Source organism: Ovis aries, chromosome 8, assembly GCF_016772045.2.
Source record: "Ovis aries strain OAR_USU_Benz2616 breed Rambouillet chromosome 8, ARS-UI_Ramb_v3.0, whole genome shotgun sequence".
NCBI lineage: Eukaryota > Metazoa > Chordata > Mammalia > Artiodactyla > Bovidae > Ovis > Ovis aries.
The window spans coordinates 71923118-71950700 of record NC_056061.1 but is presented as its reverse complement, the minus strand read 5'-3'; the positions used below and the strand labels follow the sequence as shown (position 1 = coordinate 71950700).

Genomic DNA, 27583 nt, shown 5'->3' with positions numbered 1-27583 from the left:
TTAGCTCATCTAATCGCTTTAAGGACTGCAGCCCACCAGGCTCCTCTGTCCATGCGATTATCCCAGCAAGAATACTGGAGTGGGTTGCCATTTCCTCCTCCAGTGGATCATCCTGACCCAGGGTTCAAATCCACAATTCTTTTTTTTTTTTTTTTTTTTTAGTGTTTATTATTCCTTTTATTTTTTTTTTAAATTTTTTAAATTTTAAAATCTTTAATTCTTACATGCATTCCCAAACATGAACCCCCCTCCCACCTCCGTCCCCATAACATCTTTCTGGGTCATCCCCATGCACCAGCCCCAAGCATGCTGCATCCTGCGTCAGACATAGACTGGCGATTCAATTCACATGATAGTATACATGTTAGAATGTCATTCTCCCAAATCATCCCACCCTCTCCCTCTCCCTCTGAGTCCAAAAGTCCGTTATACACATCTGTGTCTCTTTCCCTGTCTTGCATACAGGGTCGTCATTGCCATCTTCCTAAATTCCATATATATGTGTTAGTATACTGTATTGGTGTTTTTCTTTCTGGCTTACTTCACTCTGTATAATCGGCTCCAGTTTCATCCATCTCATCAGAACTGATTCAAATGAATTCTTTTTAACGGCTGAGTAATACTCCATTGTGTATATGTACCACAGCTTTCTTATCCATTCATCTGCTGATGGACATCTAGGTTGTTTCCATGTCCTGGCTATTATAAACAGTGCTGCGATGAACATTGGGGTACATGTGTCTCTTTCAATTCTGGTTTCCTCGGTGTGTATGCCCAGCAGTGGGATTGCTGGGTCATAAGGTAGTTCTATTTGCAATTTTTAAGGAATCTCCACACTGTTCTCCATAGTGGCTGTACTAGTTTGCATTCCCACCAACAGTGTAGGAGGGTTCCCTTTTCTCCACACCCTCTCCAGCATTTATTGCTTGCAGATTTTTGGATCGCAGCCATTCTGACTGGTGTGAAGTGGTACCTCATTGTGGTTTTGATTTGCATTTCTCTGATAATGAGTGATGTTGAGCATCTTTTCATGTGTTTGTTAGCCATCCGTATGTCTTCTTTGGAGAAATGTCTATTTAGTTCTTTGGCCCATTTTTTGATTGGGTCGTTTATTTTTCTGGAGTTGAGCTGCATAAGTTGCTTGTATATTTTTGAGATTAGTTGTTTGTCAGTTGCTTCATTTGCTATTATTTTCTCCCATTCAGAAGGCTGTCTTTTCACCTTGCTTATATTTTCCTTTGTTGTGCAGAAGCTTTTAATTTTAATTAGATCCCATTTGTTTATTTTTGCTTTTATTTCCAGGATTCTGGGAGGTGGATCATAGAAGATCCTGCTGTGATTTATGTCTGAGAGTGTTTTGCCTATGTTCTCCTCTAGGAGTTTTATAGTTTCTGATCTTACATTTAGATCTTTAATCCATTTTGAGTTTATTTTTGTGTGCGGTGTTAGAAAGTGATCTAGTTTCATTCTTTTACAAGTGGTTGACCAGTTTTCCCAGCACCACTTGTTAAAGAGATTGTCTTTACTCCATTGTATATTCTTGCCTCCTTTGTCAAAGATAAGGTGTCCATATGTGTGTGGATTTATCTCTGGGCTTTCTATTTTGTTCCATTGATCTATATGTCTGTCTTTGTGCCAGTACCATACTGTCTTGATGACTGTGGCTTTGTAGTAGAGCCTGAAGTCAGGCAAGTTGATTCCTCCAGTTCCATTCTTCTTTCTCAAGATTGCTTTGGCTATTCGAGGTTTTTTGTATTTCCATACAAATCATGAAATTATTTGTTCTAGTTCTGTGAAAAATGTGGCTGGTAGCTTGATAGGGATTGCATTGAATTTGTAAATTGCTTTGGGTAGTATACTCATTTTCACTATATTGATTCTTCCAATCCATGAACATGGTATATTTCTCCATCTATTAGTGTCCTCTTTGATTTCTTTCATCAGTGTTTTATAGTTTTCTATATATAGGTCTTTAGTTTCTTTAGGTAGATATATTCCTAAGTATTTTATTCTTTTCGTTGCAATGGTGAATGGAATTGTTTCCTTAATTTCTTTTTCTACTTTCTCATTATTCGTGTATAGGAATGCAAGGGCAAATCCACAATTCTTAAATTTCCTGCATTGACAGGAAATTTGCCATTAGTGCCACCTGTACAAGGACCAATCACCTTAAGAGTCATGAGTATTACGACTTTTTAGAGGGGCTTCCCAGTTAGCTCAGCTGGTAAAGAATCCGCCTAGAATGCAGGAGACACTGGTCCAATTCCTGGGTCTGGAAGATCCCCTGGAGAAGGAACAGGCTACCCACTCCAGTATTCTTGGGCTTTCCTGGTGGCTCAGACATTAAAGAATCTATCTGCTAGTGCAGGAGACATAAGAGACCCAGGTTGGATTCCTGCATTGGGAAGATCCCCCAGAGGAGGGCATGGAAACCTACTCCAGTATTCTTGCCTGGAGAATCCCATGGACAGAGGAACCTGGCAGGTCAGTCCATGGGGTCACAAAGAGTCAGACAGGACTGGGTGACTAAGCACACAGCAGAGAGAGGAGCCAAAGATGACCTTCCATGGGGCAGAGCTGGGACATGAACTCTGCAGTCTGGTTCTGAGCCTGTGCTCTTAACCACTAGACCATCATGTCAACAGAGGAGTAACAGGAACCCACAAGCCTCTCTCACCTGGATGACCTAAGTGGGCTGCCATCACCATAGAAACCATGTCCTCTTAGTTTGGGAGCTCAGCTCTCTAACTAGGCTCTCAGCACCCTGCTGTTGAAGGCAGGTTCTGAGTATCTGAAGGGTAGGTGACTGCCCAGAGTTCGACTTGAAGGCTCCCTGCAATGCCCACAAATATCCGCTATTTCCTGGTAAGGGATTGATTTTGTTAATGGCAGACTGCCCAGGGTGGCACAACCCTGAGGGTGATCCCTTTCTTCAATTTTGTACCTTGGCACCCCCTACCTTACCCTGGTCCTGGCCTTGCTGCCAGTATCTTCTTTTCAAATGACCTGCAAGAATAGCACCTTAAGTCCTAGTTCTTCTTTGATACTACTTAACGAAGAAACACATTTTGATTTTAAACTTCATCACCTGACCGGAGTCTCAACCACAGTTGATCTTTTTTTAACATTTGAAATAAACACAAGCATAAAATTCTCCAACCCTCGCTAACTTTTGGAAGTAATATTCAACTTTTACATGGTGCATCCATTTCATGTCAGGCAATGGGCTGGACCCTCAACATCAAGGTCCATTAAAGAGTAAGCAGGAGGATATCTGTCTAGTTCTTTATTATAAAGCCAAGGGCTTGGCACATGGCATTTGCTTAATGTTTATCAAATAGGGTGGGCGGATGGATTGATGGATGCATGGATGGCCGAGGGTCCGTGGATGATGAAAGTCCATAGAAACTAAACTATGAGGAGCATGATGAAACGGGCAGCCCTGCCAGCACCCAAGCTCATCTCCTCTCTCTCTCTTTTATCCAGAGTATTCTTTTCAGGGAATACAACCAACCAAACAAAAAAACCTAGAAAGATGATTTCTTGCCCAGATTGAGGATACTTGATGATATTGATTTGATTTGAAAAAATTGAAATTTGCTAACCTCCAGTCTGTCCAAAGTAACTTCATAAAGGCAGAAATTCTTGGGAGAAGGGATATTTATTGTCATTTCAGCTTCTGCCAGGACCCAAGGCACAACTCCAAAGGACACAAGCCTATCTGTGCCAATCTCTCTCTTACTAAATATTTCTTCTATATCCTTTACCCTGGTGCCAGACACAGGAGCCCTCAAGCTACCTCCAAACACCTTCATCCCAAGCCATCTCTCCCAGACATCTATGAATAACCCTATTACCATGAAACTCTGAGGCGTGAATGAAGTTTAACACTCCTATAGTATTATTAAGTAAGGTTATACTAACTGAAACAGCTCTAGTTGGTAGCGTGTGCCTAGGAGGTATTTTCCAGTGAAACCTATATACCTGCTCCATCCACGAACTACCCTAGAGCTCCCTTCCGCTTTCCCAAGTCTGCTAGAGAACAGGATACTTTTACAGTTCCCTACCATCCACATCTTCATGGCAAGTAGATGGGGAGACAATGGAAACAGTGAGAGACTATTTTCTTGGGCTCCAAAATCACTTCAGATGGTGACTGCAGCCATGAAATTAAAAGACGCTTGCTCCTTGAAGGAAAAGCTATGACCAACCTAGATAGCATATTAAAAAGCAGAGACATTACGTTGTCGACAGAAGTCCATCTAGTCAAAGCTGTGGTTTCTTGAGTAGTCATGTATGGATGTGAGAGTTAAACTGAGCGCTGAAGAATTGATGCTTTTGAGCTGTGTTGTTGGAGAAGACTCTTGAGAGTCTCTTGGAGATCCAACCAGTCCATCCTAAAGGAAATCAGTCCTGAATATTCATTGGAAGTACTGATGCTGAAGCTGAAGCTCCAATACTTTGGCCATGTAGTGTGAAGAACTGACTCATTGGAAAAGACTCTGATGCTGGGTAAGATTGAAGGCAGGAGAAGAAGGGGACGACAGAGGATGAGATGGTTGGATGGCATCACCAATTTGATGGACATGAGTTTGAGCAAGCTCCAGGAGTTGTTGATTGAAAGAGAAGCCTGCCATGTTGCAGTCCATGGGGTGGCAAAAAGTCAGACATGACTGAGCAATTGAACTGAACTGAACCATCCACATCTACCATAACCCCCATGCACAAACATGGCCAAACTTACATAACACAACATCATACATAGCTTATAACCTGCAGCACAAATATATGAATAGTGAGTGTGGTTTCTATTCATGTTTACTTCTATAAATCCTTTTAGCATTGTTCTATAATATTTCTATTTAGGCAAAGGTGCTTCCCTCGTGCCTCAGTAGTAAAGAATCTGCCTGCAATGCAGGAGACCCAGGTTCGATCCCTGGGTCAGGAAGATCCCCTAGAGGAGGGCATGGCAACCCACTCCAGTTTTCAGAGGAGGCTGGCAGGCTATATATAGTCCATGGGGTCACAAAGAGTTGGACACAACAGAAGCAGCAGCATAAACACCAGATTCAAAATACCTACTATTAATCTATTAACACAATGTTTGCCAAAAATCTCTAATCTCTCCATCTATCCCCTCACTGGAATCATGTGGGCAGAGAGAAAGGAAGACTCTTCAATGTCACCCCAACAAAGTTCCCAGTCTGTTCATCCATCCTTCCTCTCTACCCCTCTGTCACAGAGAAAGTACCTCCACCCCCTTTCCTTCCAGTTCTCTGGACACAATTCCCTCCACTTCCTTGATCTCTTGGGTCATCTCCTTTCTCCCATTATCTTCACAGGCTCCCTCTCCCTGAGGTTCTCCCACCAACACTTAGACATACTATAGCTTCTCTCATTCTCAAGAAAATACAAATTCACAAAACTCCTCGCTTGACCCAAATTCCCCCTTCTTCCAGATGTAGCTTCAGTTCTATCTTCTCAGTCTGACTTCGTTAAAAAGTTGTCTGCAGTACATCCAGACAATGGAATATGACTCAGCACTAAAAAGAAATGAGCTATCAAGCCATGAAAAGACCCAGAGGAATCATAAATGCCTATCGCTAATAAGAGAAAGAAACCAATCTGAAATGGCTACAGAACTCTTAACTATGTGATGTTCTGGAAAAGGCAAAATGATGGAGATAGCGAAAAAAAAAAAAAAATCATTTGTTCCCAGGGCTTGGGAAAGAGAGGGATGAATGGGCAGAACACAAAGGATTTTTAGGGCAGTGAATATACTCTGCTTGATACCATAACAATGGCTATATGTCATTCAGTATACATTTGTCCAAAGTCACAGAATGTATACCATCAACAGTGAGCCCTAATGTAAAATCTGAACTTTAGATGATTACAATGTACTGATCTAAGTTTATCAACCATAACAAATGTACCACTTCTGGTGGGGGATGCAGATAAGAGAGGCAACCATGCTTGTGTAGGGGCAGGGTTATATAGGAAATCTCTGTACCATTCTCTCAGTTTTGCTATGAACTTATAACTGCGCTTTTAGAGACTTCCAGGATGGTCCAGTGGTTAAGACTTCGCCTTCTAATTCAGGGCATATGAGTTTTATCCCTGATCAGAGAGTTAAGATCCCATATGCCTCATGGCCAAAAAACCAAAGCATAAAACAGAATCAATATTGCAACCAGTTCAACAAAGACTTTAAAAATGGTCCACATAAAAGAATCTTATTTTAAAATCTTAAAAAAAATAAAACTGCTCTTTTAAAAAATTAAGTCTTTAAAAAGAAAAAGTTTGTGCTCCCTGTTTTTACTTCCTCTCGGCCCATCACTTTAACCTGCTGTTTCAAAGGTCCCCGCTGGCATGGCTGCTCCTTCCCATGGATACACTTAGTTCTTATCCTGCTTGGTCACACTTTGACCTCCTGACCAGTCCCTCCTCCTTGAAGCAACACTGCTTCCAATGACTCACCCTTTCACCTCCCTCCAAGGTTCTTCATCCTCTGCCCGTCTCCCAAATCTTGGTCTTCCCCAGGGTTCTGTCTGGGTCCCTTCTCTCTTCTCCCTCTACAGCTCAGTCATATTTGTGGGTCCAACATGGGGACAACTCCCAAATCTGTATCTTTTGCAACAGCATCTTTTCTCTGCTCCATCGCCATATTTCTAACTGTTAACTACATAAATTGATGCTTTTGAACTGTGGTGTTGGAGAAGACTCTTGAGAGTCCCTTGGACTGCAAGGAGATCCAACCGGTCCATTCTAAAGGAGATCAGCCCTGGGTGTTCTTTGGAAGCAATGATGCTAAAGCTGAAACTCCAGTACTTTGGCCACCTCATACGAAGAGTTGACTCACTGGAAAAGACTCTGATGCTGGGAGGGATTGGGGACAGGAGGAGAAGGGGACAACAGAGGATGAGATGGCTGGATGGCATCACTGACTCGATGGACGTGGGTCTGAGTGAACTCCGGGAGTTGGTGATGGACAGGGAGGCCTGGCGTGGTGCGATTCATGGGGTCGCAAAGAGTCGGACACAACTGAGTGACTGAACTGAACTGAACTAGATAAATATGTACAAATATGCCTCCAGCATTGGACACTCAGTGTGTTTAAACCCAAAGGCAACATCTTTGTTTCTAAACTTGCTTTTCTCCTAGGTTCCCTACTCAAGAGAGGGCATCACAACCCTAGACTGGAACTCTCTGCTTGTCATCTCAACCTCCCTCCTCTCTCACCCTTGTCATTCAAACAGTCATCCAATCCTGGCTCACTTACTTCCATGGCACCTCCCGGTGTCGCCAAGCAGTCCAGGCTGCAGCACGTGGCTCCTGACACTGCAACCTCATCCTAATCATTTACTCCATCTCTGGTCAGGATCCATCAATAGCTCCCCTCTCAGGGTACAGTCCAAGTGCATTCAGGACCAGCCCCGGCCTGTCTCCACCTCCTGCCACTTCCTCCAAGCACTCCAGCCAGACCGAATCCCTCTACATCCCCTCTGCCCTGCTGGCTGGTGCCATCCCTCCCTTTCTGGCCCCTGCACACACTATTCTCTCTGCCTAGAACACTTGTTCCCTTTAGGTCCCTCCTCTCCTTCAGGCTAACCCCTGCATCCTTCAGTTCCCAGGCTAAAGACGGGTTCTAGAAAGCCTGTCATGATCCCGCCTCCCCAGACTAGATTGGAGGCACCTGTCCATGGCTCATGTGCCTCCCATGAAAGCAATCAGCATACTTTCTCGTTGTTCATTCTATTCTGTCTTCCTTACCAGATCACAAGTTCCTTGAGGGCAGGGCTGGTGCATTCTGCCTATCTCAGTAACCTGGAGCCTGGCAGAGCCTCCACAGAGAGAAGCTTGTTAAAGTATTGAGAAGGGGCTTCCCTGATGGCTCAGATGGTAAGTATCTGCCAGCAATGAGGGAGACCTGGGTTCAGTCCCTGGGTTGGGAAGATCCCCTGAAGAAGGAAATGGCAACCCACTCCAGTATTCTTGCCTGGAGAATCCCATGGTCAGAGGACCCTGGTAGGCTACAGTCCATGCGGTCACAAAGAGTGGGACATGACTGAGCAACTTCACTTCCTTTCTTTCTTATACAAAGCTAATACCTAATCCTTACTTTGTGAAAACATGTCCTCATTTCATGAAGGTAGAAAAATCACCACAGTCAGAGAAGCTAAGAACAGGGCAAAGGAGGGAGCCATTCAACATTTTTAGATTTTAAGCAGTGCTCTTTCCAAAGCTATACTGCCTTTGGAAAACAAAGAGAAACTTATTTTTCTTACACTTTAACTGACCTAAAAGAGGAAATTAACAACTGTTGATAAGATGTAATGAACACAGCACTGTGGCAGAGTTCCTGGCAATATTAACTGTTATTGAGGCAAATATCACAATCCTACAGTTCTTTCAAGTAATTTTCGGGGAAATTCTGCAACTTACTTTCTTCTGTAAGGGCGCACTCTTCCTGCCTTGATCATCCTTGGTAAAATCTGCTTTCAAACCATCTAATAGTCTCACCACAGTACAAAAAATTTACAAGGATCAGCCATGCAGAGACTATAAAGGAGAGGCGAGACCTCTCTAATAAGCAGAATTCCAAATGCACATAATAAACATTGTATTTTCTGATCATAACAGAGCCAAGGAATTGCAAGAAATTAAAAATTGGATCACATTTTAAAGAGGAGTCCTAAACCGGTCTGTAAAGAAACAAGCTGCATCCAAAAACATCTTAAATAAACTGAAATCCAAAACTGATAGAGATAATGGACACATAAGCAACAAATTCAGAATGACCAACATAATCTGGCACTATACATGTGCATGCTGAGTCACTAATTATATTCTGATTTCTAAGTATAATTATTTATAATTTAGTGTGTTTTTCTTTCAAAAAATATATAAAGTAACAGAATTTTTTTACAATTAAATTTGTCAGTCACATTTTTCTGGTGCCCAGTAGGGAGCATCAGTGGAAGAGGTACAAAAATACTCTGGCCCCATTTTATTCTTCAGTTTGAGAAAGAGAATTACATATGCATAGAAAGTGAAAGAGGGTACATTTTTATTATCAAACGTTATTGTTATGGGATTTATATATAGAAGTTGACCAAAATTACTATTTACATGGAAAGTAAATCATACTACAATGTAAGCTGAAATTTTCTTCAATAAATTGCGCTTACTCAAATATAGACCATATCATACACTGATTTAGGCAGGAATGCACAGTCCAAAGCTGATGGCCGGACACTCATGGGCTTAGAATCCTCCTCCACTGATTGTTTTTAGATTCTAAGTCTGATATCTAGTCTGTCTTTTTAAGCATCAGAATCAAAATGTGTTACTTCCTGCACATCAACCTCGCCTACAGCCCATCCTCTCCTCTGTCCTCCCGGCCCAGCACCCAGCTCTCCTCCTGAAGCATAAGCAATACCAAGTGATATGAACTTGTTCTTGGCATCCCTTTCCGGCCAGGACTTGACCTGCTTGCTCACCATGCACCCAGGTGCTCCCACTCTCTCAGCCCAAGCCCACCTCACTTCCTGGGCTGTTATCACAGAAGTCTGAGTGGCCTGAACTCCTCTGACCTCCTGTCTCCAAGAATGACTCTGACTGAGAGTCAAAGTCCCTATATATACACATGTCCCTATATATACACATATATATATGTGTGTGGATCTCTAACTCTATATGCCTGAGAAAACTACATTCTCCTCTTCATTGTACTATTTGGGGCACACATCAGAAACACAGAGTGGGTAACAGGAATACATGTTTAATTTGAGGTAAACTGTCCTCCAGACTTGCCCTCTTTATCCTCTTTACAGACTTCTTATAAAACAAAAGTGCACTCTTAAGCAGATTATCTGAACTGCCTATCTGTCTTACAAGACAACATACGGATAATATTAAACCTTCTATTCCCCTCTACCCTACATACTGTTGTCTACATTTTACAGTTTTCTTTGGAACTTCCTTGAATCCAGACATTATGGTCTTCAGACGTGTGAATTATCCGCCTGGCCCTGTTCGCACGCGGTGTTCACTCCTCGCCAGCAAGAGCAGCAGCACCAAAAACAAACAAGAGCAGCCCCACCGTCATTTCCCCCTGGGCCTCTCTCGGTCCTGACTTTCCCGCTGAGGCGCTCCTTTGCCTGCAGTAACCCCAGGCAGGCTTGAGGATTCCCTGTACTGTCTACTGCCTCCTTTCAAGTTAGGACCCCTCTACCCGAATGGCTACAGAAGCCTAAGCTCAAGAGTCTCAGCTGGAGGCTGAGCTCTCGAAAGAAATAAGACTTTCTGCGGTTAATCATTAAACGCCCCAATCCACAGTTCAGCCTTCCTCACACAGCGGCTGCCACAACTTCCCTGCTTCTTTCCAGGCTCCTTCCCTAGGGAATTCCTCACTGGTGACGGAAAACCTCACTTCCTTGGGTTGTGCCCTCCTTTCCCACATTCGAACCCACTGAGAAGTCCGTTGCACCTGCTTCATCTCATCTGAATTAATAATCAACCAAACTGACGACCCAGCACATAACCGAGCAGCGCACCTTCTGTGGCCCCAGGACCTCCAGCGTCCTGAGCACCCACTACCTCCCTCTACCTAAGTCGAAGGAACTTATCCCAAGTGGACCGACTTGGCTTTCTGTTAACTTTTCCCCTACACTGTTCAGGTCAGTCATTCGCGTTCCAAATGTGCAGCAGTGCTGGGATTCGACGGAATGGAATTGAGAGCAACAGGGCATCAATTCTCACTCTTGGATGAAAAGAGTTGGCCAGTTTCCCTTAGCAGCTTCTCGAAAAGGCAAGGAAAAGAAGGGGAAGAAAGAAAGGTCGAGAACCATGTGGGGTTTAACCATTCTTCTGGTACCCCTAGACCCAAAACTACATGGAGGCTATCAGGAACTGCCCGGGGCCCCCGTGGGGGAGCACCGAGCGTCCAGTTGCTGACTGAGACTACGCGGGGGACTTGGTCCTAGTGGAGAATTATTAACACCTGGGTGAGAGGTCCTGTCTTAACACCAGGGAGGAGGGAATAAAAGAGCGAAGACAGGAAGAACACAGAAAAGGGTCCCAAACACCCGAAGCATCCCCGTCTCGCGTCGTCTCCCGGAATGGGCTGCCCCACGCTGGAGCCGACGGGCTGGGCGGGTCCCTAAGCCGCGCGCCCCGCGCCGTCCGGGCGGCGCCTCCTTACCTTGCGGGAGTACGGGGGCTTGCTCAGGTGGATGCCGTCGCGGACGAGCTTATCCCGGATCATGATCTTCAGCTTCAGTTTCGGGTAGCTCACCAGCTCCCTGCCGCGAGGGGCGGTCGTCTGGCCGCGGGGGTCCCCGCGGGGGCCCTGGCTCGGGCCGCCGCACGACTCCCCCAGGCGGCGGGTGGGGACGGCGAGCGGGGACGGCCCGGGCGGCGGCTGCGGCTCCAGCGTGAAATAGAGGCCGGCGGCGGCGGCGTCCTGCTCGCGCAGCCGGCGCACGGCCTCCAGGATGCGGCGGCGGTGCGCGGGCGCCCGCACCCCGATGGCGTCCAGGTCCGGGTCCCCGATCTGCTTGCACACCTCCAGGTCATCGTAGCCGTTATCCACGAAGGACTCGGCGTACTGCGGGAGCTGCAGCGCTTTCAGCCACTCGTAAACTATGTTGGTGCACATGGTGGCCCCGGAACCCCGCCGGCAAACAGCGTCCCGGCGCCCGAGCGGCACCAGTTCTGAGAACTTTTAATCCTCTTCCTCCAAAGGGGAAAATGAAATCTCGGTAAAGTTTTCCTTTTAAAGAGGACAGCGCCGGAGACAGAAAGCCATCAGAAGCCTGAGGAGGGAGTAGCGGCAAAGCAGCCAAGTGAATTCCCCGAGCAACCCGGAGCTTGCAGGCACTGGCGGCTAGGCGAGCTGCTCCGCGCAGCCCCTGGATTCGCCGCCGCCGCCGCCGCGGGGAGGAGCGCACGGCGGGCGCGCGAGGGGGCGGAGGCGGGCGGGGCCCGGGCACACCCCTCGGACCCGCGCGAGGTCAGCGGTGCCCGGCTCCGCCCCGGACCTTCCTCAGCCGGGACAGTCCCCCGGCTGCGCGCCGCATCTCAGTCCCTGGCTGCCGCCGTGGGCGTCTGAATGCGCGCCTCGCGTTGGAGAGGCACCCCCCTCCGCGCAGACCTGCGGCCGCCCAAGAGCGCCTGGTCTCCGCGAGTGCGAGTCACGGTTGTCCTCCTAGCGGGAAGGGGGTGGTCTTCCAAACTGCCAGGCTCCAGCGGCAGCCTTGGATGGCTTTTTACGTGTCTTTTTAAATCCGTTTTCTCTAGCCCGTGGAAATCTCTGCGCTCACTTCTTCCCGAGCCTCTCTGACTCCAGCTTGCGCGCTCGCGGGCCGCCCAAGGGCACTTACCCCGGCTGGGCGAGGCTGTGAGGTCAAGTTTCCCCTCTCGTTTCCCGATCCGTGTTGGATTCCCCCTTTCGTCCGAGCCCGCGCGCAGGCCGGAGCCCGGCGGTCCGGCTTCTCAGGTGGACCGCCGCTCAGCGCCGGGAGCAGCGGCGCTTTGGCTCGGCGAGTGGGCGCGACGCGGGGACCGCCCGTTTCCAGCCGGCGCTGCGCTCGGCCCCTCCTCGCTACAGCTGGGCTCACCGGGCGGTGGGAGAGGCTGGTGCTTCTGCCTGGCTCGCGCTTCCTAGACCCCGGGGTCCGGGAAAGTTTGGTTTGGGTTGTGCTTTCCCTCCGCTGGCGCATCCCTTGCGGTCCCCCACCGGGTCCTCTCACCCTCGTGTCCACTACGCTTTCCTTCCGGTCCCACCGCCACCACCCAGCATCCTGCCCGACCTCCCCGAGTGGCTCTGTCCTCCAGGGACGGCACTTCTAGGTGTTCAGTACCGGAGCCTGAGGAGCAGAGCGCACGCCTCCCGCCCCGGGATCGCGTGGACATCGATACACCACCACCCAGCTCGCGTTAGAGGAGACGCTCTTGGGAAGAACGAAAGCTACCGAGTTGTCTCTTTCGTGCTCAACACCTGAACAGGCCCCTGGGGTCGGGGACCCGAGGAGCAGGTTGAACAGCCCGAGTACCTCGAGTTTTCTTGAGTGTCTTGACCTCTTCTTGGGCTCGGGAAATTTGGGTTTTAGGTACTCGGTGGGCAGGGTCACTGTCTCCTCTCTTTTCGGGGAAAGGCGATTCAGCTTCGCACCTGAGCCATTTCAGGACCTGAACTGGACATTTCTCCTGGAGTCTCCGTGGCGGCGTGCCAGCCACTAGCCCCGACCCTGGAGGTGGACCACGATAATTTCAGTGTCGTTTCCAGACCTGCACATTTGGTCTTTAGAGCGGGGAGAGGGTCCGCTTTACCTAAATCATAAGAGTTTAACCCCTTTGGGGCTATAGACCCCTTAAAGAATCAAATAGTTTTTGCCCTTTGAGGCGGGAAACTAACGCACCTAATTGCACCCAAAATATTCCCTATAGTTGGGGGCGGAGGGAAGAGGATGACCCGGGTTCCCAAGCCTCGGGACTAGCAGATTAAGAACAGTTGCCAGGAAGGATCTGCCTGGAAAGAACCTGGTGGGAGGTGGGAAATCGAGCGCGGAGAGCCGTGGGGCTGCAAGTAGCCTTTCCCCATCCCCTCTGAGTCACCCGGGTCACCCCTTCCGGAGCTCGAGCTGGAGTCGTCGGTTCTGTTAGGATGCTCGTCTTCTGCGCGCTTCGGCGCTGGAAGCACTAAGCCCTTTCCGCCCCTCGCGGCTCACCTCCTTTCTCGCGCCAAGGCGGACTCACAGTGCCCCCTAGCGATTGCGTGACTGAATTTTAAGGTGTTCTGCTGCTGCTGCTAAGTCGCTTCAGTCGTGTCTGACTCCGTGCTACCCCATAGACGGCAGCCCACCAGGCTCCCCCGTCCCTGGGATTCTCCAGGCAAGAACACTGGAGTGGGTTGCCATTTCCTTCTCCAATGCATGAAAGTGAAAAGTGAAAGTCAAGTCGCTCAGTCGTGTCCAACCCTCAGCGACCCCATGGACTGCAGCCCACCAGGCTCCTCCATCCGTGGGATTTTCCAGGCAAGAGTACTGGAGTGGGCTGCCAAAAGGTGTTCAAGTTGCCACAAACTTGATTTAGTTCAGTGAAAGAAGTATCTTCAAGGTTTTATACTAGTTCCTGGCCCCCTTTTAAAATACGAATGTTTATTTTTTGCATCAGATTCACCCTCGTACCCAGACACTGTTTCATAAGGACCTTTGACTTGTAGGAGGCAAATATTCCAGCACTGTGAATAATGCTGCTGAGAAAAGAAGATAGAGCAGATATTTATTTGGAACTTCCTATATGCCAGGAACCTACACATTTCTCTGTATATATGGCAAGAATCATATTATTATACAGTATGGGCTTCCCTGGTTGCTCGGTGGTAAAGAATCTTCCAGGAGACAGTGGTTCGATCCCTGAGATGGGAAGAGCCTCTGGAGAAGGAAATGGCAACCCACTCCAGTATTCTTGTGGGAGAAATCCTGTGGGCAGAGGAGCCTAGCAGGCCCTAGTACACCCGGGTCACAAAAGAGCAAAACATGACTTAGTGACTAAACAACAACATCCTACAGAAGAAAGGGAGGCACCTAAACGAACCCCTGTTCCTCCCACCCAAGATGTCACCACTGTTCACAGGAGAGTGAGGGTTAGAACTCCGGAGGCATTGATTCATCGCTTGTGTTCAGCCAGGAAGCTTCAGGAGAACATGCAGAAAACATCTGACTGGTTGTATTAGGGGAATGCATTTTGTTTTTAGAGTGGGAAAGTGAAAGGTCCAGGTTGTATTGCTTTTTTTTTTTTCCTTTCCCCAGTTGTATGAAAAATCCAACAGTGTTACCAAGGGCTTCTTTGCTTGCTTATCTACAGCCTTTTCCCCTCTGTGAGCTGAGAGATGCTCACCTTGCTCATTAATCCTTAGAGACGGGCAGCGAGTGTTTTTATTTCCATTTTATAATTAGGGAAACCGGTTTGGGGAAAGATAAATGACTTGCCCAAGGTCATACAGTAAATCAGGGCAGAGACAAGAACAAACCTGCCATGTCAAAGTGTCTCCCCGGCCGGCGGCAGTGATTCTCCCTTTATTTATGTGCAAGTCAGTATCCAATTAGGAAATAAAGCATCCTGGTACACTCTTTGGAAGGGAAGCCTTTTCTAAATTAATCACTTGCTAATCAGTCATAAATAAAACTTACTATTACCTCTAGAGAAAGCCTGCTATGTGGAGTCTTCACTAGTCCGAACAACAGAAACACTTTCCAGATACTTCTACTAACCTCTCTCCTTTCCTGCACTTGCTCAAGCCGTTTACATGTGAGCCCTCAAAGCTCTTTCTTCTGCTTGCCTTAGCATATTGAACCTCTCTAAATAGATTTAGTTCCAGAGGCAACTACGTGTAATCTCAAATACAAAAGTTTTGTAGGTTTAACAGGAGGGAGAGACACAAGGCTAAAATCCAAAGTAAAACAGGCAGTTTTAAAGATTTAGAACTGTAGCTTTTTGGAGCTAGAAGGCCTTTCAAGGTCATCTCAAGCATCCATGTTTACACGAAGGAAGTTGAGGCTATGAAAGTCAAGTCACTTCCCTAAGGTCACACCACTGGTTGGTGACAGATGTAGGGCAGGAACCCAGATCTGTTTCCTCACGTGTTCTTCACAATGCCCTGCATTACCTCATTTTGCTGTAAGCGCCTGGCTACTGTCAAAATCATTCATTTACTCATCAAGTGTTTATTAAGTAGGCACTTCAGTGCCAGGCACTGAAGCAAAAAGAGAAGAGGTTTTTTTTTTTTTTTCATTAATTGGAACTGGAGAGATTTCAGCATTCTAAATATGTAGAGAATAAACCCATAGTTTTTTGTTTTTTGTATGTGGGTTCATGAATTAAGATTACGAAGGTGATATTTTGTTCTATCTTTAATTAATTATTCAAATTCCATGAATCATTACATTAGCCAAAATTTGTAATTAAACTATTCTACATCCAGACAAAAATGTACTTTAAAAAATACAAGTGGCTATTATGCTCCTAGGCACAGTCTTAGAACACCAAATTAATTTACTCAACACACATTGTCAAGTACCTATAATTTTACAAGTATTCTCAAGTGGTATTGCTTTATTAGAATTTCTTTCCTTTAAAAAAATGTCGAAAACATTTATGATGCTGATTATTATTTAATGTTTGGGGCCAGATATTTTTTTATAGAGAGGACCCCTCGCCTGATGAAAATCAATGAAAAAATAGGTTTTCTTTTTTAACCTATCTTAGACAAAGTTTCTAAATGTTTCTTTTTAGGCATTCGTTTGAACTATTTTCTACTGGTAATAACTGGCAAAATGCCTATTGATACTCAGTGTAATAAATTAATGATAATTATATTCAAGTTTTAAATTCTAAATCTCAGAAGACAGCCTTTCTACTTTGCTCAGACTCTATAACTTGATTTAAGGATATAGAATGAAAAATAATTTGTTGTGAAATTTTCTTGGTGCCACATAACGTTTCATGAGGTTTCATACCATTTGTTTTTGAAGATAAATGTTCACGCATAGGGTGTGTAAAAATTAAATTCCATTAACATCTATTAAATGTCAGTCCCCAGGATGTCTAGGCTTGTAAAAGTCAAGGATATATAATATTAATCTTAAAATGCAGAATATGTCTTGCCTCTGTTTAAACTATGAGCTGAAAAGCATCTAGGAGGAGCATATGCCATAGGGAGAAAAAAGAATAATGGACTTGAGTGATGTAACAGGCAATCTGTTCTCCAGTGGCTGGGAGTCAGGCATTGGGCTGGCAACTTAATTGGGGGCATGGTGGGCGGGGATGTCTGTTAATATGTCTGAGCCGTATACATTATACTTGTGTGTGACAACACATATATGAAAGAAGGAGAGACATGGAGCAGTAGGGAGCAGCAGCAGGATTCCATTAGATAATTCATTACTATTATAACAGGGCTTTCTTTCTTTAAGGAAGGAACAAAGGGTAAAAAAAGGGAAAAAAGTTCAAAAACTCAGAGACCTGGAGATCACTAACAGAAAGAGTCAAGCAAGAGATTAATAGAGATAGAAAATAAAATGAGATCTATTTTTTAACAATCTTATACTCTTATCTCTGGTCCACTCTCCTGCTGTTCAGTTGCTCAGTTATGTCTGACTCTCTGTAACCCCATGGGCTGTAGCCTACCAGGCTCCTCTGTCCATGGGATTCTCCAGGCAACAATACTGGAGTGGATTGCCATGCTCTCCTCCAAGGGATCTTCCTGATGCAAGGATCAAACTCACGTCTTCTGCATTGAAGGCTAATTCTTTACCACTCTGGTAAGCCCCCCCAATTTCTATATTTTCAAATGCTCTCAGGAAGCAGAGGAAAGAATTAGTTTGGTGTTTCCTAAGGTGGAGAAGGCAATTTCACCCCACTCCAGTACTCTTGCCTGGAAAATCCCATGGATGGAGGAGCCTGGTAGGCTGCAGTCCATGGTGTCACTAAGAGTTGGACACAACTGAGTGACTTCACTTTCACTTTTCACTTACATGCATTGGAGAAGGAAATAGCAACCCACTCCAGTGTTCTTGCCTGGAGAATCCCAGGGACGGGGGAGCCTGATGGGCTGCTGTCTATGGGGTCGCACAGGGTCAGACACGACTGAAGCGACTTAGCAGCAGTAGCAGCAGCAAGGTAGAGATGATAGGTGAAGCTATTTTGTTAAATGATAGGCAGCTCTTAGGAGTAGCTTTTTTTTTTTTTTTTCTCATTTAAATCAGCAAAGTTAACTTACCACCTGAAAATTAGGTTATACTGATATAATCAAAAAAATCTCAATACAAGTGAAATGATATTGATGAAAGCTATCTCTGACAAGTGCAAGTTATTTACCTAATCACAACTGTGAAATCACTCAGTTTATGAACAGGTGTCAAAAACTGAACAAATATTAGTTGTTCCTACCTAACAGTTGATTTCCAATCCGGTCTTAGGACAAATGATATGGTGAGGCTATTTCCTGAGGTCTGTTAGGCTCCCTATTGACTGAGAGGTTGTAGATGTTCTTTTTTGAGACAGACTAATTTTATATATTTGTTTTCACCTCTTTCTTCTTACTTGGTTTAAGTTTGCTGTCGGGATATATACTCTAAAATTATTGAACACTCTTGAACCTTTGACTTAAAGGAAACCTGCGTGTAATTGGGGCCCCTATGGAAACCTTAGTTTTTCACCATGAGCTTGAAAGCTTCTAACACAGATTTTTTAAAAATAGCCAGTGGTTATTAATCAATGTGATTCTTTGATATTGAATAAAGAAATACGTCCACATTTGGAAGTTCTACCTATATCAGTATATTTTCAAAATATTGTCACAAATTCATGCCTGCTAAGAGATCCACTAAAAAAAGGAAGATAAACTTATCTGTAATGGAATAGGAAAAGTTCATTGATGTGGTTTTAGATCTCACATTGCAACTAACCTTTAGAAAACTAAAGGTTTTCATCAAGGTTTCTTATAGTACCGAGAAAAATATCTACAATTGTCTGAAAAGGGTGTTAAAACAATCCTTCCACTTCTAACAACACATCTTTCTGATGATGGATTTTTTTTTTAATGTACTTCAAGTAAAGCAACATATTGCAACAGATTAAATACAGAAACAAAAGGAAGAAGCCAGCAGTCTTGCTTAAGAGATTAATAAAAGAGATTAATAAATATGTTAAACAGTGCTCTTCTTGCTAATTTTTTATTTTGGAAAATAGAGTTTTCCACATAAAAGCTATTTATGTTAACATTTAATGTTTGATTATTGTTATTTTAAACAAATAACTATTGTAAGTTTGTGGGCTTTAGTTCCCTGACCAGGGATCAAACAAGGGCCCTTGGCTGTGAGAGTGTGGAGTGCTAACCATTGCACTGCCAGTTAATTCTCAAAGAAATATTTTAAAGTTTTCTCTGTTTTACCTTCTAAAATAGTAAACACCAGTAGATAAAATCCACAAAGCAAAAACTCTGAATGATCCTCGATAATTTGTAAGACTGTAATGTATTTGGCCTTGGAATGCGGAATGAAGCAGGGCAAGTTTTGCCAAGAAAATGAGCTGGTCATAGCAAACACCTTCTTCCAACAACACAAGAGAAGACTGTACACATGGACATCACCAGATGGTCAACACCAAAATCAGATTGATTATATTCTTTGCAGCCAAAGATGGAGAAGCTCTATACAGTCAACAAAGACAAGACCAGGAGCTGATTGTGGCTCAGATCGTGAACTCCTTATTACCAAATTCAGAATTAAATTGAAGAAAGTAGGGAAAACCGCTAGACCATTCATGTATGACCTAAATCAAATCCCTTATGATTATACAGTGGAAGTGAGAAATAGATTTAAGGGCCTAGATCTGATAGATAGAGTGCCTGATGAACTATGGAATGAGGTTCATGACACTGTACAGGAGACAGGGATCAAGACCATCCCCATGGAAAAGAAATGCAAAAAAGCAAAATGGCTGTCTGGGGAGGCCTTACAAATAGCGGTGAAAAGAAGAGACACAAAAAGCAAAGGAGAAAAGGAAAGATATAAGCATCTGAATGCAGAGTTTCAAAGAATAGCAAGGAGAGATAAGAAAGCCTTCTTCAGCGGTCAATGCAAAGAAATAGAGGAGAAGAACAGAATGGGAAAGACTAGAGATCTCTTCAAGAAAATCAGAGATACCAAGGGAACATTGCACGCAAAGATGGGCTCGATAAAGAACAGAAATGGTATGGACCTAACAGAAGCAGAAGATATTAAGAAGAGGTGGCAAGAATACACAGAACTGTACAAAAAAGATCTTCATGACCCAGATAATCACGATGGTGCGGTGCGATCATTCATCTAGAGCCAGACATCCTAGAATGTGAAGTCAAGTGGGCCTTCGGAAGCATCACTACAAACAAAGCTAGTGGAGGTGATGGAATTCCAGTTGAGCTATTTCAAATCCTGAAAGATGATGCTATGAAAGTGCTGCACTCAATATGCCAGCAAATTTGGGAAACTCAGCAGTGGCCACAGGACTGGAAAAGGTCCGTTTTCATTCCAAGCCCAAAGAAAGGCAATGCCAAAGAATGTTCAAACTACTGCACAATTGCACTCATCTCACATGCTAGTAAAGTAATGCTCTAAATTCTCGAAGCCAGGCTTCAGCAATACATGAACCGTGAACTTCCTGATGTTCAAGCTGGTTTTAGAAAAGGCAGAGGAACCAGAGATCAAATTGCCAACTCCACTGGATCATGGAAAAAGCAAGAGAGTTCCAGAAAAACATCTATTTCTGCTTTATTGACTATGCCAAAGCCTTTGACTGTGTGGATCACAATAAACTGGAAAGTTCTTCAAGAGATGGGAATACAGACCACCTGACCTGCCTCTTGAGGAATCTGTATGCAGGTCAGGAAGAAACAGTTAGAACTGGACATGGAACAACAGACTGGTTCCAAATAGGAAAAGGAGTACGTCAAGGCTGTATATTGTCACCCTGCTTATTTAACTTCTATGCAGAGTACATCATGAGAAATGCTGGACTGGAAGAAACACAAGCTGGGATCAAGACTTCCAGGAGAAATATCAATAAGCTCATATATGTAGATGATACCACTCTTATGGCAGAAAGTGAAGAGGAACTAAAAGCCTCTGGATGAAAGTGAAAGTGGAGAGTGAAAAAGTTGGCTTAAAGCTCAACATTCAGAAAACGAAGATCATGGCATCTGGTCCCATCACTTCATGGGAAATAGATCAGGAAACAGTGGAAACAGTGTCAGACTTTATTTTTGGGGGCTCCAAAATCACTGCAGATGGTGACTGCAGCCGTGAAATTAAAAGACGCTTACTCCTTGGAAGAAAAGTTATGACCAACCTAGACAGTATATTCAAAAGCAGAGACATTACTTTGCCGACTAAGGTCCGTCTAGTCAAGGCTATGGTTTTTCCTACGGTCATATATGGATGTGAGAGTTGGACTGTGAAGAAGGCTGAGCGCCGAAGAATTGATGCTTTTGAACTGTGGTGTTGGAGAAGACTCTTGAGAGTCCCTTGGACTGCAAGGAGATCCAACCAGTCCGTTCTGAAGGAGATCAGCCCTGGGATTTCTTTGGAAGGAATGATGCTAAAGCTGAAACTCCAGTACTTTGGCCACCTCATGCGAAGAGTTGACTCATTGGAAAAGACTCTGATGCTGGGAGGGATTGGGGGCAGGAGGAGAAGGGGATGACAGAGGATGAGATGGCTGGATGGCATCATTGACTCGATGGACGTGAGTCTGAGTGAACTCCGGGAGATGGTGATGGTCAGGGAGGCCTGGCGTGCTGCGATTCATGGGGTCGCAAAGAGTCGGACACGACTGAGTGACTGAACTGAACTGAATGTACTCATAAGGCAAAAAGTTCGATAACAGCTAATCTAAGTAGTATGTTAACAGCTGACAGCATCACTAAAAGAGAAACATCCAGCTATTACTATTACTTCGATTGGAAGTAGACACTACCTATGAAGAAGTTTTGCTAAAAGTTATGTTGACTTGATTCCGATCAAAGCTCTACAAATAATTAGCAATTTATAGGAAACACTATATATCCACCCTTGCAAAAACGGGAGAATAAACATGTGGAAGGTACAGTCAGCAAAATCCAGGATGAGAGGAGACTGCAGGGGAAAAAAGACCTTGTTTCTTCCACCAAAGTGGCGAAATAGAGAGTGGGTGGCGAGGGGAATTAGGAGACAGGGACTTTGATGAGGAACAAAAGGCAGATCAAACAATTAAAAAATACAGACTTTTTCTGGAACCTGACTCAAACATTTTAAAATATTTTTATAAGAAAATGAGTAAAATGTGAATATTGACTAAATAGTTGTTGATATTAAGAAATTGATAATTTTAAGGTGTGATACCAGTATTATGGTTAAGTGTGTTTTCTTTTTTTTAATGTAGCCACCTGATAGTGATGCAAATTTTGCAGGTGAAATGAGATAATGCCTAGATTTGTTTCAGAGTTAACCTGGAGAAGTAAGAAGTGAGATATCAAGCTGACCAAAAATTTTTTTTCTTACAAACCCAACAAACTTTTTGAAAAACTCAATACATGAAAGAAGCTCAACTGTGAATTAATTGTTGAAGCTGTGTGATATTAAATTGGGTTCATTATATTATTTTCTTCATGATTTTACATTTTCTGATTTTCATAATAAAAGGTAAACAAATATACAGGCAATCCAAATTCCACATTATTCTGTGGGTGACTTGAAACTCTTAGATGAACACAAGGTGGTCTGTTGTAATTACAATCCTTATCACTCTCAAGGGGGCTTCCCCTGGTGGCTCAATGGTAAACAATCCATCTGCAATGCAAGAAACACAGGTTGGATTCCTGGGTTGGGAAGATCCCCTGGAGAAGGAAATGGCAACCCACTCCAGTATTCTTGCCTGGGAAAGCCATGGACAGAGCAGCTTAGCAGGCTATAGTCCATGGGGTCGCAAAGAGTCAGACACAACTGAACCAACGGGGCACTCACGCCACTCTCAAGAGGTGATATTGACATTGGCAGAGATCAGAGAGATTATGTAAAGGTCCAGAGCTGCGGACAACTAGAACCATACCTGTGACAAAAGCTCCATTTCAAAGAGTATAATCAATGTCCAGTACACAAGTAGGTGGAACTAGAACTAAAAAAAATTTTAAATACCTTATTTCATTGATTAGTTTTTATCATTTAATATTCATTGAGTGCCTGTCATGTTTCTCACACTCTTGTAAGTGTGGAGATAAAGCAATGCCCAAAGAGGGACAACGTGTCTGTCCTTGAAAGGTTCAAATAAAACACTATATCATTTCAGATGCAGATAAAAATATAAAGAAAAATAAAGGGAAGAGAGCATGTCATGAAATACGTGGAGGAAGGAGTGTTCTGGGTGGCCAGAACACCAAATGGAAAGGTACTGAGGCAGGATAAAACGTGGTGCATTTGGGGAGAAATGAGAAGGTTTATGAACTGTGGAGGGAAAAGGAAAAGCACAGGAGAGTGGAAGCAAGAGGAATCAGAGAGGCAAGGCAAGACCAAATTGCTGTAAGGGGTATTTGGCCCTGTTTTAAACTGGGTGGCGATAGTGGTAAAGAAGTCTTCTGCCAGATCAGGAGACATAAGGGATACAGGTTCGATTCCTGGATTGGGACCCACTCCAGTATTCTTGCCCAGAGAATCCCATGGACAGAGGACACTGGTGGGCTATGGTTCATAGCATCTCAAAGAATCAGACACAACTGAAGTGATTTGACACACAGCACACTAATATGATGAAAAGTCACTGGAGGGTTCTGGGCCAGAAGAACTTCAGCTGATTCATAATTTAACAGGACTGTTCTATCTAATTCATGGAATAGAGACCAGAGGGATCAAGGGCAGAAGCAGTGTTCAATAGGTCTAGCAAAGCCTTGGACTTGGTCCCTACAGAGGCAAATCTGGGATGAGAAATGTTCACAATTTATGACACAGACATACCTCATTTTATTGTGCTTCACTTTACTAGACTTTGAAGATATTGCATTTTTCATATATTGGAGGTTTGTGGCAACCCTGAGTTGCACAATTCTATCAGCATCATTTTCTTCCCCAACAGCATTATCTTTTAATTAAGGTATGTACATTGTTTTTAAAGACGCAATGCCATCACATACTTAATAGACTTCAATATAGTGTACACATAACTTTTATATGCACTGGGAAACAAACAAAAAAAATTCTTATGACTTGCTTTATTGTGATATTCACTTTATTGCAGTGGTCTGGAATTGAACCTGCAATATCTCCAAAAGCTGCCTGCAGTAGGAATGCTTACTAGATGTGGGCTGTGGACTCCTATAAATATTTGATAAGAGCAAGTACGGGACCAGTTGCCATCTTCTCAAATGGAAGAGACAGGAGTGAGTTTGGCAGTGGGGAGGGAGAAGAAGCAAGAGTCCTCATTCTGACATACCAAGTTTCAGGCACTTGACAGTCATCTAAGTGGAGTTATTCAAGGGGTGTCAGCAGCCAGGGGAGAACAGGGGGTAGAAATATCATTGTTGTGTTGTTGTTTAGTTGCTCAGTTGTGTCAGATTCTTTGTGACCTCATGGACTGCAACCCACCAGGCTCCTCTCTCCATGGGATTTCCTAGGCAAGAATATTGGAGTGGGTTTCCATATCCTCCTCCAGCTTGGTCCATACCCTCCTCCTCCTCCTGGTCTTCCCAACCCAGAGATCAAACCCAAGTCTCCTGCACTGCAGGCAGATTCTTCTGCCACTGAGCCACCTTGGCCATTTAAGCATGTAGTTGGTACATAAAATCACAGGATAAAGTGAGATTAGATTAAAGAAGGCAAGCAATGAACATGTACCTCAACCTGGAGACTCTGCGAGGGACTCCTAGGAGCCACAGGAGAGAAGGATCAGCCGTGAGCTCAGCATGGGACCTGCGAAAAAAGCCATTTCAAGATGAGCAACCGCATCCATTGCTGCCGAGGGATCCAGAGGTGTTAGGACTGAAACGGACCTGGATTGGCAACAGGAAGGCTAGTTTCTGGCCTTGCCCAGAGCAGTCTCATCCATGGGGGTGGGCTCAAGAGACACTGAGGGGAGCAAGCGGCTGTGACAATATAGGGGCTGTAACCGTAAAGGACCAGAAAAAGGGGTGGGGGCTAGAGAATGTTATGCAGTATGGAAGGGTCTTTTTTAGTAATGAGAACTTTCTGCATGTGGGGCCGCCAAAGGGAAGGATTCAGGAAGCTGGGAGTGGGGGGCTGGGGGAGGGAAGGGTGATACAGGAGCACCTGGGTGGCTGTGAGGGGATGTAAATGGAATCCAAGGCAGGCGTGGGTGTTCTGGCCTTGGGTAGGAGCGCAGCTGGTGTGTTTCATTTGTAACAGGTGAGAAAGCAAGTCTGTGGGGACAGACACGGGTAGCTGAGTAGATGTGGGGATGGGAGGATGTGGAAGTTCTGTTCTGCTTGATGACCAAAGGCAAAGTCATCTGATGAGAAAGAAGAAGGCAAGGGAGATAGGAGATAGTGTAGGAACAGTCATCCTAGAGAGTGGGAGAGTGAATTGACCAGAGAAATACAGCAGGGATGCCAGAATCCCAGAGTCATATTTGCGCCTATGGCCATAAATTGAATGAGACCGGTTGGCAGCATTGTGTGTTCTTCAGTGGCACTGAGCTGCTCTGGTGCAAGTGCAGAGCTGCTGGAAAATTCACTTTAAACACACTTTGACTTAGAAAAAAAAAAGAATAAGATGCAACAGAGGGTTTACATATAGGAAATGAAAAAGTGGAATAATCCAATAAACTTAAAACTTGACAGTCTTTCTGTTATCCAACATAAAGCAAAGAAAGAATTGATCTAGTTAATTGAATAATCTGGCTAACAGAACTTTGTCAAATAAGATTGTACATATTTAAAGGATTAGTATAAATAAAATAAATACTGAAACCATACTGGCAACCTTCTTGATTCAGAGGACAGTGTGGTATGTTGGGGTAATAAATAGGAGCATCTGTTACTCATTATAGTATATCAGTACATGAGTACAGTACGGTACTAATCAGTACATCATTACTGTACTAATCTTGATATTAGAGCGAAGAGGAGACAATGACTATACTTGATAGAATTCCAGATAATCCAATTTACATTCTAATCGAAATTATCTTAGTATAATCTGTCATCCTGAAAATGCTGCAGGAAAGGAAATCAAGACTCAAAAATGTTTTTCCAGTGTCTGAGATCAGTGGTGTAGGTGGTGAAAATGATTTACAAATCCCTTTGAGCACATAAATTTCAGGTACAAAGGAAATAAAAGAAAAGAGCACAAATGCTCCATGAAAGGAAGAGTTTCTTCTCTAAATGTTGTTAGATTAATTTAATCCTATACCTAGAAATGATGGGAAATGACTTAAGCTTTTTCTTTCCAGAAAATTCTGAAAGATTGTGCTGCCAAAGGTAAAGGGAAGGTGGGAATAATTTATATCGTGAAAGATTTATAAAATATAAAATCTATAAAGTAGACTTTTCCTGAAGACATCAAAAAAGAAGATCTTTAGAAAAACTATGTTTTTCAAGAAATTTTATAAGATTAATGGGAAAAAGTGTTTAAAAGTTCCTTGACAAAAACTTAGGGGTCCACTAAAATAGAAATTCTATGAAGCAAATACTAAATGATAAATATGAAGTGAAGTGAAGTGAAAATCGTTCAATCATGTCCAACTCTTTATGAGCCCATGGAATGGAGCCCACCAGGTTTCTCTGTCCATGGGATTCTCCAGGCAAGAATACTGGAGTGGGTTGCTATGCCCTTCTCCAGGGGATCTCCAGCATCACAGATTCTTTACACTTTGAGCTACCTGGGAAGCCCGATAAATATGAATAAAATGATAAATATGCAATATTACAGGAACTTATGTCTGTGCATTTTCTAATTCCTTGTGGAATTTCTGGGTAAGGGCAGAATTATTTGAAATAAATGTCATAGATGTTAGTATGTAGTAGAAAGATACAGAGTTGTGCCTTTCTTTAAGATACACATAGCTCCTACACTTTTAAAGAACGCTGTGGGCTTCCAAGGTGGCAGTAGTGGTAAAGATTCCACCTGCCAGTGCAGGAGACACAAGAGAGGCAAGTCTGATCCCCGGGCTGGGAAGATACCCTGGAGTAGGAAATGGCAACCCACTGCAGTATGCTTGCCTAGGAAATTCCATGGGTAGAGGAGTCTGGTTGGCTACAGTCCATGGGCTTGCAAAGAATTGGATGTGACTGAGCAACAGAGCACAAATATGTGATATTATATGTCACAGAAATCACCTAATAGTTTTTTTTAAGTGTCTCACACAGTACAGAGTAATTTATAAGTAAAATATTTTAACATAACTTCTTTTTATAAAATTCCATTTTTCTGTAATAAAATCCCAATCTGAATTTCCCTTTCATATAGATTTTTCATGTGCCTACATCAAGTTAAGACAAGAGGAAATTCAAAATATTCTTTGTACATAGGGAAAAAAAAGTCTTCTGCTTCTTAATATCAGTACAAATTAATGGGCTTTAAAGACACTAGTGAAAGATGAATTCTCAGATCCAGCAGCCCTTGCTTAGTACGATTATTAATAATAATGTTAATATTAACTTCTTGAGAGAACAATTAGATTTTTATAGCTTTGTATATATCACACCAAGCTAAGTTCACCTAATACTGTTCGTAAAGTTAAAGTAGGTCTTACACTGGTTTTTATCACAATGTAGTTCAAGTGCAGGAACCAACGAGGCCTTGAAGCTCCAATACATGACTGAGTGACTGAACAAAAGCAATGAGAAAGAATAAGTTAAACAAAAGACCACATGCTTTCTTCCAAAGTCACTTGCTTTCTTTCTTTTTACTATGTCCTGCCTGAGAATGATATTCCCCATTTCTAGACACTTTTGCAATAAATATAATCTCACTATTTATGAGTCAGTACCTGACAATAATTTATTTTTTATAATTAATGTGTGTAGTTATAATGCCAAATTAACTATCAATTTTTA

General features: G+C 43.8%; 1 protein-coding gene across 1 annotated transcript in view; it reads right to left on the bottom strand.

Moving 5' to 3' along the window:
• The window catches only part of SAMD5 (sterile alpha motif domain containing 5), a 68505-nt gene extending 56617 nt beyond the window's left edge, over positions 1-11888 (bottom strand). The window contains exon 1 of the mRNA XM_027972533.3: positions 11207-11888. Coding sequence (XP_027828334.1) covers positions 11207-11662 — 456 coding nt within the window. The 5' untranslated portion in view covers positions 11663-11888. The remainder of the gene's footprint in view (positions 1-11206) is intronic.
• Between the last annotated feature and the right edge of the window lie 15695 nt (positions 11889-27583).